General features: G+C 31.4%; 1 protein-coding gene and 1 long non-coding RNA gene across 3 annotated transcripts; one reads left to right on the forward strand and one right to left on the reverse strand.

Annotated features, from left to right (window-relative positions):
* The first annotated feature begins 4,197 nt into the window (after positions 1-4,197).
* On the forward strand, positions 4,198-4,683 carry LOC110734867. 2 transcript variants are annotated; one of them, XR_002513941.1, is made up of 4 exons: positions 4,198-4,216; positions 4,295-4,364; positions 4,452-4,550; positions 4,654-4,683. It is a non-coding gene; the product is annotated as an uncharacterized LOC110734867 (long non-coding RNA). The 2 variants fall into 2 exon arrangements; XR_002513940.1 differs by lacking the exon at positions 4,198-4,216 and having other exon boundaries at positions 4,223-4,364.
* A 6,677-nt stretch (positions 4,684-11,360) lies between these two features.
* On the reverse strand, positions 11,361-12,252 carry LOC110735255. Its single transcript, XM_021915443.1, has one exon. The coding sequence runs from the start codon at positions 12,170-12,172 to the stop codon at positions 11,585-11,587; it is 588 nt and encodes a 195-aa protein (XP_021771135.1). The 5' UTR covers positions 12,173-12,252; the 3' UTR covers positions 11,361-11,584.
* Positions 12,253-15,623: the final 3,371 nt, after the last annotated feature.

A 15,623-nucleotide genomic window follows, 5' to 3' on the forward strand; every position in this document is an offset into this window, starting at 1 on the left:
CCCGAAAAAGCCGTAATTCGGCACACTCTAACAGAATTAGGTCAGAATTACCTAATCGGGGACACATTTACCAATGACCCTATAAATAGGGAGATTCCCCCCATTTTGGTAACATCTACAATTCATTTATTACAACCTACCCTACATTCTCTCACATCAGAGAAAACACCTGATCTCGAAATCCGAGAAGATCTCACTTTTACTTTTCCGCACTTTTTACATTCTCCAACACTTTAACTTGATCGTCGGAGGCGGAGCTCTTACCAACCGAAGTCTCCGTTTTTGCAGGTACAAAGCGCGTCGGACCAATCTTCGAGTTGTAACTATACCGAGGGACAAAAACACCCAAAACAGTTTTCCAAATGTTGGTTGTGTACCAAATTGTAAATTTGTACCCATTATTATTTATCCTAATTATCTATGTACGGAAGTATACTATAGAGAGAGAAAGAGTGTTTTTGTTTGTCAAATTTCACTTGATCAAATCATCCCTTTTTATATATTTCCTCTCTTTCGTAATAATCACAATAGTAGAGTAACCTTAACATGTTCTCCCACAAGCAAGATTCTTGCAATACTTGGCGTGGGATTGTTGATAATTTGGACACGTTGAAAAAGGGAGCAAGTCTAGTAGTGGGAAATGGCAGGAGCACTTTGTTTTGGAAGAGTAACTGGGCGGTTAATCACCCCCTGATCGAAGCAGTAGTTCATCCCCCACCTGATACAATGTTGGAAGAGGCAGTGAGTGACATGTGGGATAGAGAACATGGATGGAAATGGGAGAGGTTTGCAGACCATCTCCTAAGTGATTTGCTCAAGATAATTGATTCATTTGAGCTTGTTGAAGATGATGAAGCGGTATGTACTAGAATGGTTCGACTTCTGGGGGTTTACAATTGCCTCGACTTTGAAGATCATAAGAGGTGAAGAGGAGTTAGGTGTGACTGAAAATTGGAACTTTGTGTGGAAAATTCCAGTTCCACAAAGGTTTCGATTTTTTGTGTGGTTGGTACTACATGACAGGCTGATGACAAACGCTAACAGGTTTATTCGTAAACTTACTAATAATCCTAGATGCCTAGTTTGTGGAGAGATGGAAGAGAATATTAAACACATTTTGAGGGTGTGTCATGTTGCTAAGACGGTATGGCGCAAGATCCCTGGAATGAATGACGATGAGATCCTAGGAAAACCGTTCAAAGAGTGGATTGTGTATAATACACAGGGTGCTGTTGCAAGAGATAAGGATTGGCTAATTGTGTTTACCACCACTTTATGGTGGATTTGGAAGTGGAGGAATAATAGGTGCTTTGATCAAACAGCTGCTATCCCAGTCGATCAAATTGGTTTTATTATGGCTCGGGTTGGTCTTATTCAAAAAGCTTTGGCTCGCAATGAAAGAATAGCTAGCAAAGGAAACATGGGAAGGGAGTGTATTTATGTGCGGTGGATGTATCCTCGAGAGGGATGGGTTAAACTAAATACGGATGGGGCTTCGAAAGGAAATCCGGGGGCTGCTGGGGGTGGAGGTATTATTCGAGGATCTAGGGGGGAGCTGCATCATATATTTGCTTTCAATTGTGGTGCTACATCATGTACTAAGGCTGAGCTTCTAGCAGTAATGCACTAATGCGTGGCTTAAGTATAGCATGGCATGCAGGGCATAGGAGGGTGCAAGTTGAGGTGGATTTTGAGGTAGTGGTGAAGCTGCTGGTGGAGGATATTAACTCCTCCTCTCCATTTTATCATATAATTAAGAAATGTAAGGAGTTGGTGAGTAAACAAGGTTGGGAGAGGATGATACAACACTGCTATAGGGAGGCGAACTGGGTTGTGGCACTAGTAGAAAAATGTATATTTGCGTCGCCATATTTGCGTCACTCATTCTAAGGAGCGAAGCAAATGTTTATTTTTACCTTCCTTTTAAATTATTTGCGTCGCATATTATTTAAGAAGCGACGCAAAACTCAAGTGCATTTCAGCTTTCTATCATTTGCGTCGCTCCTATTTATTAAAGCGACGCAATTATTAAACTTATTTGCGTCACTCATTAGTTAGCAAGCGACGCAAATAAGTGATTAAGTAAATTGCGTCACTCTTTTTCTAATGAGCGACGCATATGTACATTGTACAACATTATAAACAAGGTTATTTGCGTCGCTTTTTTATAATACAGTTTTAGGTTTTTCTGCGTTTTTTAACCTTAGTTTTTCATCTGGTACCTACATTCCCACTATACAAAAAGAAAAAAAAAAACAAGAGTTCTTAAATTCCAGCGAATTTCTACAGTAAAACACCCACAAATTTGTCTCTGAATTCGACAAATTCGGCCAAAAACTTGCGTTTCCCCAGCAAATTTAACAACTAAAATCGCAGTGAAGTCGAAGACCCATAATTGGCTGCAAATCCGAGCAATTTCGAGCAAAAATTTAGACCAAAAACCCTAAGAAATTCGAAGCCTTAAACCCAGAAAAATTGATTGTTTTTGACCAAAAATCCCCCATTTCGAGCACAAAATCAACTCAAAAGCATACAAATTCGAACCCTAAAAACCCCAAAAAATTCAATTTTGGTCTTCAAGTTCGATTGGGGGATTTCGTGGGGGGATTTCTAGGGTTTTTTGCAGCGACACAATATACCCTAAGAAATTCGTCCCATTTCAGTCATAAATAGTTTTTGTTCGAATTTAAGTCAAGAAAGTACAGCAACAATAGGTTAAGTCAAGAAATTACAGCAACAATAATTGTTTGAATTAGGTCTTTTCTAGGTTCAAGTCAAGAAATTACAGCAACAAAAATTCGAGCAATAACTGAAATTTTCGAGTGGAAAAATCTCTTAATTTCGCCCCAAAAAACCCGAGGAAGTTAAAGCAAATTACAGCAACAACAATTGAAGTTCGATTTCGGCTCGACATTGTTGAATTTTTGAAGTCAATTCCACCTATGGTAAGATTGCTTCTATTTATGTTCAATCTTTTCTTGGTTTAAGGCTTCGAATTCGGGGAAGATTAATAAGTGTGCTGAGTAAGCTTAATTTGCAAACTTTGGCTATTCTTACATGATTCATAATTATTGTGTCTCTGCTTGGTAATTTTGCAAACTTTGATTTAATTTATTACTGCCTTAATCTATTCTAGTCTAGTACAAATGTACATTACTTGATGATTTAAGTTATTACTGCCTTAATTGCAACTAAAAAGTCCATTATGATCTCGGGTTTAGTCATTGAACCATGCTGAACGAGCACTTCAGTCGAGTGATACATTGTTATGTCTATCTTAGTTGTAATTAGCCTAACAGATGATTAAGGTTTACGTGCTCGCATTTGTAAGCATCGAAAAGTCGATATCCATCATACATATTGTCATGCAACTTGATTATTGCTGGCATGCTGTTCAACATACCTTAAGAGCATGGTTCAACCCCTGGCCTAAGATCTGCCTTTTGGTCCAAACTTAAAATTTTCCGGCAGTTGGAAATTGAACCTTTTCTGAACTTGGACCACAACAAGCAATTCAAGAATTAACATGAAAATATAAATATAAATATAAATATAAATGGAAGTATAAAATGTCAGTGTAATCATTGAAGTGTAGCAAACTTAAAATTTACTATAATGAAGCTTTAGGTGTGGGCTCCTGTAATGGTCTTCACATATTCATCAGTTCTGTTAGACCTTTTTGTTTTGCTGGTATTAGAAATTTAGTTTAAACCTTTATTGAAAAGGAGGCAATGTCAGTATTTCTTACTCAACTAATGTTATGACTATTTGGCTAATAATAAAAAATAGTGTAAATGTACTTTTTTAACTAGTGGTTTTTAGGGATGATGGTTTTTAACTTGTTTTTAAACCTAGTATCAAGTTTTCTTATCTGTTAAGCTACATTTGAAGGCCTAAATCTGGAGGAAAAAACCCAGAATTATTATTATTATTATTATTATTTTCAATTTTTTTTTGTAAGTCTCAAGCATGAACAACTGTCATCTCCGAGTCATTAAAATGGAGAATCCGTATGTTCCCTTGTAAATGGTTGAATAAAAGGAAGTCAGTGTGAATCAAATGATCATTGATAAAACAATTAATACATATGAAATTATATAAGGGAATGGTGTTGTATGCATTGCTTTTTGTCTTAGTCTAGGGCTACCAGGGTAGATTCTAAAACATTGCTAATTGCAGATCATTTGATCCTTACGCTTAAGTTTGCAATGACAAAGTAAGTCTAGTTTGTTATTAATGTCATGATTTTATGTGTGTAAGGGTAATATATATGTTATTTGTTTCAAATGTGTAGTGCTTTTCGAAGTTTTAAGGCATTAAGTGGACAATCTAGGGGAAGTAAATTGACATGGCATTTGGGACAGGTTACCTTAATTTCTTACCCTAACTTTTAGTTTCTTAATAATTGAAGTATAGCAATTTAATTCAACTTACAAATATATTACATGTAGTGTCCTCAACAATTGGGTGGACGTGAGTGTGGCTACTACGTCATACGTTATATGTACGAAATACTTGAACATCACCATAGCAGTGAAGATCTTATTCAGGTATGAGTTGTCAAATATTTCATTTTTGTTTGATAAATACAATTTGATGTTAGCTACAATCTTGAATTAAAACTTTCCTCTTGTATATTTGTTGTGTTGATAGGATTTTTCAAGAACTACACCGTACACCAAGGAGGAGATAAATGAGATCCGAGATATTTGGGCAGAGTATTTTATATGTAATGTTGAACTTTAGATTTACCACTTAGCGCATGTTTGACTCTTGCTTTGGATTATAGGCTTGAAATGAAGTAATTTGGTTAATTGGTGTTGGGATGATGAGTATAATGTCTATGATATTGAGATGTAAATTATTGGAGAGGTTGTTAATATAATGCCGTCATTCCCAATTTTATGGGTAGGCCAAATTACAAAGGAGACTCTGCCGAAATTTACATTTGCATTATTCAATAATATTGCATTTTAATTTCAATTATATTAGCGTTAGCATATTAATTTATACCTAGGAAAACAGGTACTACAAACATATACAAGGCAATTATTATATTATAATTAAAAAAAAAAAATTCACCTCATTTGCGTCACTCATAAAACAAACAAGTGACGCAAATACATCAGTTTTGTATTGTCTACTCAGTCATTTGCGTCACTCCTATATAAACAAGTGACGCAAATAACAAAAAATAAGTTTATTGGAAGAGTCATTTGCGTCGCTTGTTTATAAAGGAGCGACACAAATAACAAAAAAAGTTTATCTGAAGAGTCATTTGCGTCGCTTGTTTATAAAGGGGCGACTCAAATGACTAAAAATAAGTTTATTGGAAGAGTCATTTGCGTCGCTTGTTTATAAAGGAGCGACGCAAATAACAAAAAAAGTTTACCTGAAGAGTCATTTGCGTCGCTTGTTTATAAAGGGGCGACGCAAATGACAAAAAATAAGTTTATCAGAAAAGTCATTTGCGTCGCTCTTTTATAAAGGAGTGACGCAAATAACAAAAAATAAGTTTATCTGAAGAGTTATTTGCGTCGCTCCTTTATAAAAGAGTGACGCAAATAACAAAAAATAAGTTTGTCAGAAGAGTCATTTGCGTCGCTTATTTATAAAGGAGCGACGCAAATGACAAAAAATAAGTTTATCAAAAAAGTCATTTGCGTCGCTCTTTTATAAAGGAGCGACGCAAATGACTCTTATTTGCGTCGCGCCTAGGAGCGACGCAAGTGACTTAAAATTCATTTGCGTCGCGAGCAGTTGCGTCGCTCATAGAAGCGACGCAAATACACTATAAATAAGCGACGCAAATAAGCCTTTTTCTACTAGTGAGAAAATGCGGTAACGGGAGGGGTGGAGCTAGAGTAAGGGCATCTGGCATGGTGGGTTGAGCTTGGCGGGGTGGGGAGGGGATGGTAATGGTAGGGGGAAAGTGTGGTGGGTTTTTATGGTTTTTTATTTTTTATTTTTTATTTTATATTTCTAAATTTTATATATTTTTTTTTTACTTTTTTACCAATCATGGTGCTAAAATGTGCATGTAACTTGTTATAACAAGTTGGATGACCATTTGGGATCATATTGATAAAATTCGCATTGTAGTTTGGATTATTTAAAGAAAAAACCAAATTTAGGATTATTATGTGTAGATAAGGCAACGTACGGATTATTCTAAACAATTTTTCTGACTTAATATGAAAGTTTAATATTAGATATATGAATTTGTGATAGCTAACTAGTGTGTTTCCTAGACAATGTTCTAATTATTGTTTAGCTACTCCCTCTGTCCCATATAAAAATTCTATCGTAGTCGTCGACTACGCACGACTATACTAAGGGATTAAATCTGAACCGTTGATTTATTAGTTGTCTAATCATAGCCACCCAATCCAACACCTAAGCTACACAATCATCCAAGGATTGTTTGGTTACTTTTTTTTTCTTTTTTTTGTTTTACACATATGATTATATTTTTTTCATTAAAATCGAAAAAAATTTAAATATTTCATCTTCAACCTAAATCATCTTTCACATTATTAATATTTTATGTCATCTTCATCCTAAAACCTTCAGCTTCAACCAAAACATTCATTCTCCAAAAAAACTAACAATTATGATTTATAAATTCATTAATGTGTTGTTTCGTTAAATAATTAAGAATTAAAAATAAATTAGTTACACATAATTAGTTTCATCTTTAATTTTCATCATCAATAATGTTAAACTCAACCCTTATCAATGGATTATTACAAGAAAAATCTCCATTGCCAACCTTAACTTTTATCATCAATTTCAAACTTCATTCATCAATAATGTGAAATTAGTAGTAAAAAAATGATAATCATTACATTAATATCTATGTTTTTTTAGTCAATACAAATTGTAATATGACATCAATTACATGTTTTATGTCTAAGCCATCATTGATGAACATCAAGGATTAGCAATTAAATATATTCCAAAAAAAAAACAAAAAAAAAAAATCGGAAAATATGCGTGATAAGAGTATCTTTTAGTCTTCAAGTCTCCACCATCTTTGCCTTAAGATAGGATCATGATATTTCACTTAATAATATCTTGTTTCTTTCTTTTACCGTTTTTCTACAACATAAATCCTCAAAAAGAATCTGAATACAAATTTAAACCTTTGTGATTCGTGATTTAAGGTGGAATATCCCAATATCTTTTCATCTTTGCCTATAATAAGTATATTACCCATTATTTTTTATTTAAAAGAAAAGAAAAATATTTAAAACACCAGATTTTTTTTTTGGAGGAAAAGCGAGAGATGATTACGATAAGGTTAATCTATTTATTTTAAAATTATAATAAGGTTAATCTATTTAAATTAAAGATTATAAAAAATTACTATTATTGGTTATGATGTATAGTCAAATTAAAATTAGGGGTGGAGGTTTATTAGTTGGTAATTTAATATATTATGCTGTTAATAATACTAAAAAAAGGTTGAAAGAAATGTCTAACTTAGATGTTTTTTTTTTAAAAAAAGCAAAAAAAAAAAAAGAAAAACCTTTGGGGTTCGTTTGATATCGCTATGGTTTTTTGGTTTTTGGTTTTTTTGTTTTTTTTAAAGTATATTATATATGTCACATAATGAAACAAAAATTATTTAGACTTATTAAAATCATGATAATTTTGAAAACTGGCAACAAAAAAAGTGAAAACACCTTTTTTTTGTTTTCTGTTTTTGGTTTTTAGTTTTACAAAAAAAAGGAAACTGAAAACCAAAAATGATACCAAACAATACCTAAGTTGTAAGTTAGATCATTATAATCAAAATTTCGCATTTAGATATCCTCAATTTCATTTTGTGCGTATGAAAAATTTGAATGTCATTAGTCAATTAGAACGATTGACAAATATAAGACTTTATTAATTAAAATATAGATCACGTTCGATGTATACAATGTTTTCCATTTGGGTATTCCTAAGTTATATGTGAGCGTACCTAAAACGAAGTGGTTCAATTTTTTATTTATTTTACAAAATATAGAAGTATATGGTTATTTTGGATAATCACATCCATTTTTAGAACTCTTGGATAGATTTATTGTCACTCTATGTAACTGAGGTCTCATCAGCATAATCACGGTTATTATTAAAGTAGAAAGCCTGAATTTAAATGCTGAAATTAACTTCTCGGTCAAAACATTACCTATTACATAACAATCCTTGTTTAGATTTAGATACCATTTATTGTGAATTAATGGAGGGATATACGAAAACATATTGAAAAATTGAGTGGATGAAGTGGCACAATAAGGAGCTGAGTGAGTGTACTGTCATGGCGTAGTAAGGGGGCCTACATTGCGTAGAGACGTTTTTAGGAATATATACCTTTTAATATATTAATAGTATGGATTCAGGCTTTAATTTCTAATTTGAAAAGAATTGTGATTAACTTATATTATGAGACCTTGTTTAGATAGAGTGACAATTAATCTAGTCAAGATTACTAAATATGAATGTGAATATACTTAATAATTATATTAATATTAATTTATGTATTTTGTAAAAAAAGGAGAAAAAAAAAAAAGAATTGAACCCCTCTGTTTTAGGTACGCCTAAATATAAATTAAGTATATCCAAATTTTTAAAAGTGACAACTTAAGGCCTGTTCTTATTTACTTAATTTCAGTTCAGTTAAGCTCTAATCAGTTCAGTTTAGTTCAGCTCTCATCAGTTCACTTCAGTTTAGTTCAATTCAGTTTAGTTTAGCTCTTAATTTTCCTCTCTCATAAAGTATTCATTTCAGCTCGATCAATTCAGTTCAGTCCAGTTTAGTTCAGTTAATGTGAACATGCCCTTAATCTAGATAGAGTGACAATTAATCTAGTCAAGATTACTAAATACGTATGTGAATATCCCAAATAACCGTATTAATATATATTTATGTATTTTGTACCAAAAAAAAATTGAACCACTTTGTTTTAGGTACGCCGATATATAACTTAGGTATACCCCAAAATGGGAGATAGTCAATCAGAATATGCCCTAATGGCCTGTAGAACCTGTTCACATTTACTTAATTTCAGTTCATTTCAATTTAGTTTAGTTCAGCTCTAATCAGTTCAGTTCAGTTCAGTTGGCTCCTAATTTCTTTTTCTCATAAAATTTTCATTTAAGCTCATTTCAGCTCCAATAAGTTCAGTTCAGTAAATATGAACAGGCCCTTAATCTTACATATATTCCACTTTTATTATATACGAAGTATATAACTAATAAAGTTTTTATTTAGTTTTAACTAATAATCAAAAAATAATAATTTAGCTTTAACTTATAAAGATATATTCCATTTTATTGTAAATTCTAATCTTACATAAATATTTATTTAGTTCCGTCAAAAAAAAATTTATTTAGTTAGACTAAGATATTTATTTATTTAGTTATATACAATTAATCTTAAATAAAGATTTAATTACTTAAAGTGTTAGACTAAGAACGGTATAAATGCAAATATATTCCACGAATTTTATTGTGGAGTATGTACAATCAAATATATCTTTATTTATGATTTAGTCATATACTCATATATCATATTAGTTGGCTGACTTGTAGCCTAATAATTCTCTAGTAACCTGTGCCTAATATATGATTTAGTCATATATATATATTTTTTGATAATTTTTTGACAAGAATATATTTGTGATATTTTAAGTATGATTGTTCAAAAAAATATTTTAGTTATGGAAAAGATTCTTTCCTTATATTAGAATTTATACTAGGTTAGAACCCGTGCGATTCACGGTTTATTAAATCCTAATTTTAATTTTTACATTTTAAAAATTAATCGCTATTATACATGAATATAAATAAGAATTACGTATTTTTTTTAATTTTTAATTTTTTTTATTTTTATCAAAATTATGAGCGTAGTAGTATCTGTTCAATGTTGTCTAATTCATAGTTCAATGTAGGAGATCATTTAAGAGTATGGTATTTAAAATTGTTTCAATTTCCTATGATAAATTAATAGATTTTAGTTGTAATGTAGAAGCTTCCAATATTTAATTAATTTTCAAAAATGTTAAATATGATAACTTTCCGAAAAAAATGGCATCTATCATCATTACATTTAGGCTGGAAATTTTTTTATTGAGAAAACGACACGTGGGCAATGATGATGTCAGCAACTTCTGTTTTAGTAATAGTGAAATAGATTCTGCTTTTATATTTATCTATTAACATGATTGATGTTTCCGAGGAAAAAACGGCACAAAAAATGTTAAAAACGAAAACAATAACGCAAATCAGTTTTTTTTTTTTTTAAATTTATTTATTTATTTATTTATTTTTTTTTTTTTGTGTATTCATCTTCAACCTAAAATCATGTCCATAGCTTCAACATCCAATAATGGCGGATGATTATTCATGAATTCATATGGCTGATCAAATTAAACATAAAATCATACCTATTATAACAATTAATAACGAAATAATAAGATATAATCCGTAAACTTTCAAGAATGTATATATTGAAATTGATTACAAACTCTGATGTTAAGAAAATTGAAGCATATATGTAATGATTATACGTTAATCTTAATGAAATCTTATATAATTTGATAATTTTAAGATGTGTTTTGGATGATTAATGAAAGTTGAAAGTTAAATTGGATGGGTTTTTTTTTTAAAATTCATAATTTGAAAAGAAAAAAAAAATACCCTCTAAAAGTAAGAAAACAAAAAACACTTTGCTCACGGGGCGCTGACTGGTCATGACTTAAATGAGGTGTAAATTAGATTTTATAATTTTTCAAAACTGTAATATTCAAAGGCTAAGATTAAGCAACAACCATAATATGGTTTAGATTTAATCCCTTAGCGTGGTCGCCCATAGTCGTCCGTAGTCGACGACTACGTTAGAAGCTTCCCTGTCCCATAATACATGACACATTCAAACATTACATACATGTCAATGCATTCGTTTAACTTTATTTTTATATAATTAAATGTTAATAAAAATTATTTTAAAAATTGGATAATGAAACTTTATATTAAAACATACAGTATCTAACAACCTATTTTAGGATAATTAATATAAACTATATATTTTATGATAAAATATACAGCATAAAATATATATTTTTATGATAAAATATAGGGTTTTTCTACATTATAACCCTCTAACTTTTCGTTTTCTACAATGTGCTCCCAATTTTTAGAAATCTACACTGTAACCCCAAAATACATTTACCGTGACACCTAATGCATGAATGGTGAAAAAAAGTTCAACTTCTCATGTATTATGGCTTGGAGGAAGTATTAATCAATGAAGTTAGTTAATTTTCTTGAAATTTGACATCATGATAAGCTAAGCAAAAAAATTCTAAGACACATAAATAAGACTGATAGAAGTAGTAGATTAAAAATAATGAGATGATCATACAAGTACAGGATGTTTTACCTTGATGGGCTGCTTACATTTAAGCAGATTTATTCAAACAAAAAAAAGTAGAAGCATAGATAAACCACAAACATACACGATAAAATAGAAACGATTGATAAGCATCAGCAAGTGAAGTGCAAGACTGCGTGCGAGTGGAAGCGTGAACTTGGCTTATTAAGCAACAAGAATAGGATTAAAAGGAATATCTTGGTTGATGTTGGCAACAACGGTGTCATAGAAAGCAAGTTTGGAACACTTGGGAGCTTGATTTGGGAATAACATGTAGGGGAAGGCTGGACTGTTACCTTGGTCAGAAATAAACATAAACAACTTCAAGTTAAAAAGTCCATAAGAGGCTTCGGCACCGGTTATGGTCATGAGGGGACCAAATGGTGCTGCGTCGAGCCAAGGGAGAAGCTTAACATAGAGTTGGACAGTCACTCCCTTAACTTCGCTCAGTTTGTCATGTGATAAGACCGCCGATATCTGTTCTGAGCACTTGAGTACATTTTGAATAGCACCCAGTTCGTTAACCACGGTACATTTACCACGCAAATTAATATTTAACCTGATGGAGTTTTGGTTGACAGGATCGCAGCTGAAGCTCACAGCATCACCAGGGAAAATCGAGGGCGGTAACCCATAATACTTCAAGATCCCAGGGATCGTTGAAGCAGGGCAGTGGGCATGGGCGGAGGACAGTGTTAGAGCAAGAGTAATTGCGAGGAGAGCGAGGGAGATAGTGGCTGTTTTTGGAGACATTTTCGTTATTGGAACACTTTGCTTATTATGTTTATGTTTATGTTGGATGTTTTAATTGGTGTTGAACCATGCACTTGATGCTACTCATTTTATAGATGGGAAGATTAAGCTAATAAGCTAAGGCATCCACTCCTTGCTAACTTGCCTCTTGGATAGGTTGTAGTCCCCCACTTTCGCTAGCTAGCGTTGAAAATATAAAACAAGAGAAATTTTGGCACCATTAAGGTCATGTGTATCACGAATTAGTATGGGGTTAAATTATATGAAAAATGTTATATGAAAGCATTTAATGAAATATCCATCAATCAATAAATCATATTTGGCATCATTGAAGAATTGTGTTTCACGAATTCACAACGATTTAAGCTAGATTATGGAAAATTTCCCTTAAATGATTCATGTGACTTCTCTTTACAGTACAAAGGTCGAGTAAACTAGCATAGTTCAGTCCTATATTGGGTTGTCCAATTTTCTTTTTAATTTAATTTGCTCATTCGTTACTAATCTACCCACTTTATTTTATGGATTCTTTGACAATTATCACATATTCCCCCCGTCCTATAATATTGTTCCTATGTTCCTATTTAGGATTACTAAAATGATGTTCCTGTTTCTATTTTTGGATGGTATATAAAGACCATTATAACCTCACATTTTAACTTTATTCATTATACTACCTAATTTACCCTTGAATTTTGCACATGGAGGGTACGTATTTTCATAGTAATTTATCCACTTTTTTCTCATATTTCTTAAATACCGTGAAAAAACACAAATAACAACTGTTACTTTGAAGTGAAGGATAACTCGAGTACAATTGTTGTTGTTTTAGGAATTACCACCTAAAGTATTTTATTTTGGAAAAAAAAATACTTGTATATTGTTCTGTTACTCTAAAGTGAGGGATAACTCGAGTTCTTAGAGTTTCTTTCCCAATTTGAGAAGATCCTGGTATCGAGTTTCATCCCTGTCCTTCTGGCTCTTTAAATAATAATAAAAAAAAATTCTATTGCTCACTTGCCTATTGGATTGATCCACTTTTTTTTTACACTCCCTCACAACAACGTTCTTTGTTCTCTCTCATATTACAAATAACTAGAGTGTTCCCGTGCAAAATGCACGGATATATATTATATTAGAAAGATTTTAATTATATAATATAAGAAAAAATATATTTCAAATACGGGAAGTTGATTTAGATGTAGTAGCTTAGATCCTGTTATTTTGAACTATTTATGATCTGCTCTAGCTCTACTCTACTAAAATATGATATATTTTGTTGAGCTCTGCTCTACTCTACTGTCACCTGCTGTACTCTTTTGTAATCCAATGTGCTATATTCTGCTCATAAACTCAAAGGAATAAAACCTTACTCTTATATGTGGGTGACCACGCAAATGTAACATTCTATTATGGGGGTTACATTGTCAAACTTGTAGAGTTACTCGTTCAGTGTTATAGGATTTACTCGGTTAATGTCATAGGGGTTATTCCCTCAGTGCTATAGGAGGGGTTACTTTATTCTTTTGCAAGCAACTATTATATGAGGCTAGTTACGCAAAAAGCGTGTTGTACATATTTTTGTTTTGATGATTAGAGAATTGGAAGTTGTTTGAATTGAAGGGTTAGGGATTTTTGAGTTCTATAGTGAATTGTTGATAAAGGAACTGTATATCCGTGCAGCCGTGCTAATACACGACACACATTATACACGAAAGAAAATAACTCAAAGTGAAATGTTAGTAGTGTTTAAGAAAAAAATTGGTATTATTAGTTATTGCAATCTCTTGAAAAAATATATATAATTTTGTTTAAAATACAAAAAATAAAGTAGTGGAATGGTAGTTATTTGTTAAAAAAAAAAACACTAACTAATTCAAATGCATGATATTTGAGGATTGGGGATTTGGAGGGTTGAGAAGGAAACGACTCTGCAATTATTTATTAGATGTTAAGGAAGTTTATAAATAACTACCTTAGACAGTCGGATTTTATGAAAAACTACCTTTTTAAATAAATGCTGTAAGAAACTACTTTTTAAACAATTCAATAGATGCTATAAGAAACTATTTTATAAATAATTAATGTTTTAAAAAGCTATCTTTTGCTGAATTATTACATTGAATGAGATACATTTATGGGAAATTGTTTCATGTACCTCTGAGGTTTTAAAAAATGCATCGTATACCACTAAAAAATTTTAAATGCTCCATGTACCTTTGAGGTGTGTATAAAATTGCACCAAATACCCTTAAACCCATAATAAATTTTAATCAATAACTATGTACTAAAAGACACACTGGCAATGACACGTGTCATCTCCTGGTGTGTCCTTAGTGTATTTTTCTTAAAAAAAAAATTAATTATAGTATAAAATCTTATACAAAAATAATTTCTTATATAAGTTAACAAAGATAGTTACTTTTAAGAAAAAAATTGATATATCTTTTCACACAAACATTTATGACCATAATAGAAAATATTAACAAAATTTGCGACATATTTTAATCTTCTTCAAGGAAATATTCATATTTTTTCTCCAATAAAAAAAGTTATTTATTTGTTGATTAGAATTCACATCAAAATAGTGTGTATATTTATTATTTTTTTTTTGTAAATAACCAATTAAATTAAAAAGTTCATTAATACAAAATATTAATTTTAAAAATTACCGTGCCTGGCACAGGATCTAAACTAGTTTAGTTAAATTGAGAGACTCAAGTATCAAATTATATGAAATCATTATAGTTTAATGTTACTTTAATGCTAAATCATTTAAGTATAAGTTAACTTAATTAATAAAGCAAATTCTAACACCCAAAAGTTAAGGATTTAGAATGATCGACGGAGTTTAAGTTTCGATGTAATTTATGCTTTTAGGCGGTTTTACTTCATAAATATAAAGTACTTAAAGTGAGTCAGTGTGTGGGCATGATTTTATTAGTTTGATAAGTTAATGATATGTGCATTTGTTAGAGGATCGGATTAGGGTTTTTTGGTGCATTTATTTACAAACGTCAGGGGTACATGGTGCATTTGAAAGCTTTCATGGGTACACAGTGTATTTTTTTAAAACCTTAGGGGTACACGGAACAATTCCCTATAAAAAAATGTTGTAAGAAAGTATCTTATAAAACCTAAATAGTGTAAGTTTCTACCATATGCTTAATTTAACAATGAAAAAGAAGGTGAAGTAGGAGTTATAAAAATGTTATTGAGAAATTGGGTAGAATAACCGAATAAGTAGTAAAAAATGATTGAAAATGCATCATATTTATAAGGTTGTTTATCGCAAAATTTGATATGTATATACATAAGGTAGTTGTTCAAGAAAATTCCGTATTTAAACATCCACTCCTTGTCTCCTATAAAATACAATATGTACCATCGAATTTGTCCGGTCTCATTTTTTTTATTCTTCTTGGTTTTCAAGACAACGTTAAATGGGAGA

This window comes from Chenopodium quinoa, unplaced genomic scaffold, assembly GCF_001683475.1.
Source record: "Chenopodium quinoa cultivar QQ74 unplaced genomic scaffold, ASM168347v1, whole genome shotgun sequence".
Classification (NCBI taxonomy): domain Eukaryota; kingdom Viridiplantae; phylum Streptophyta; class Magnoliopsida; order Caryophyllales; family Amaranthaceae; genus Chenopodium; species Chenopodium quinoa.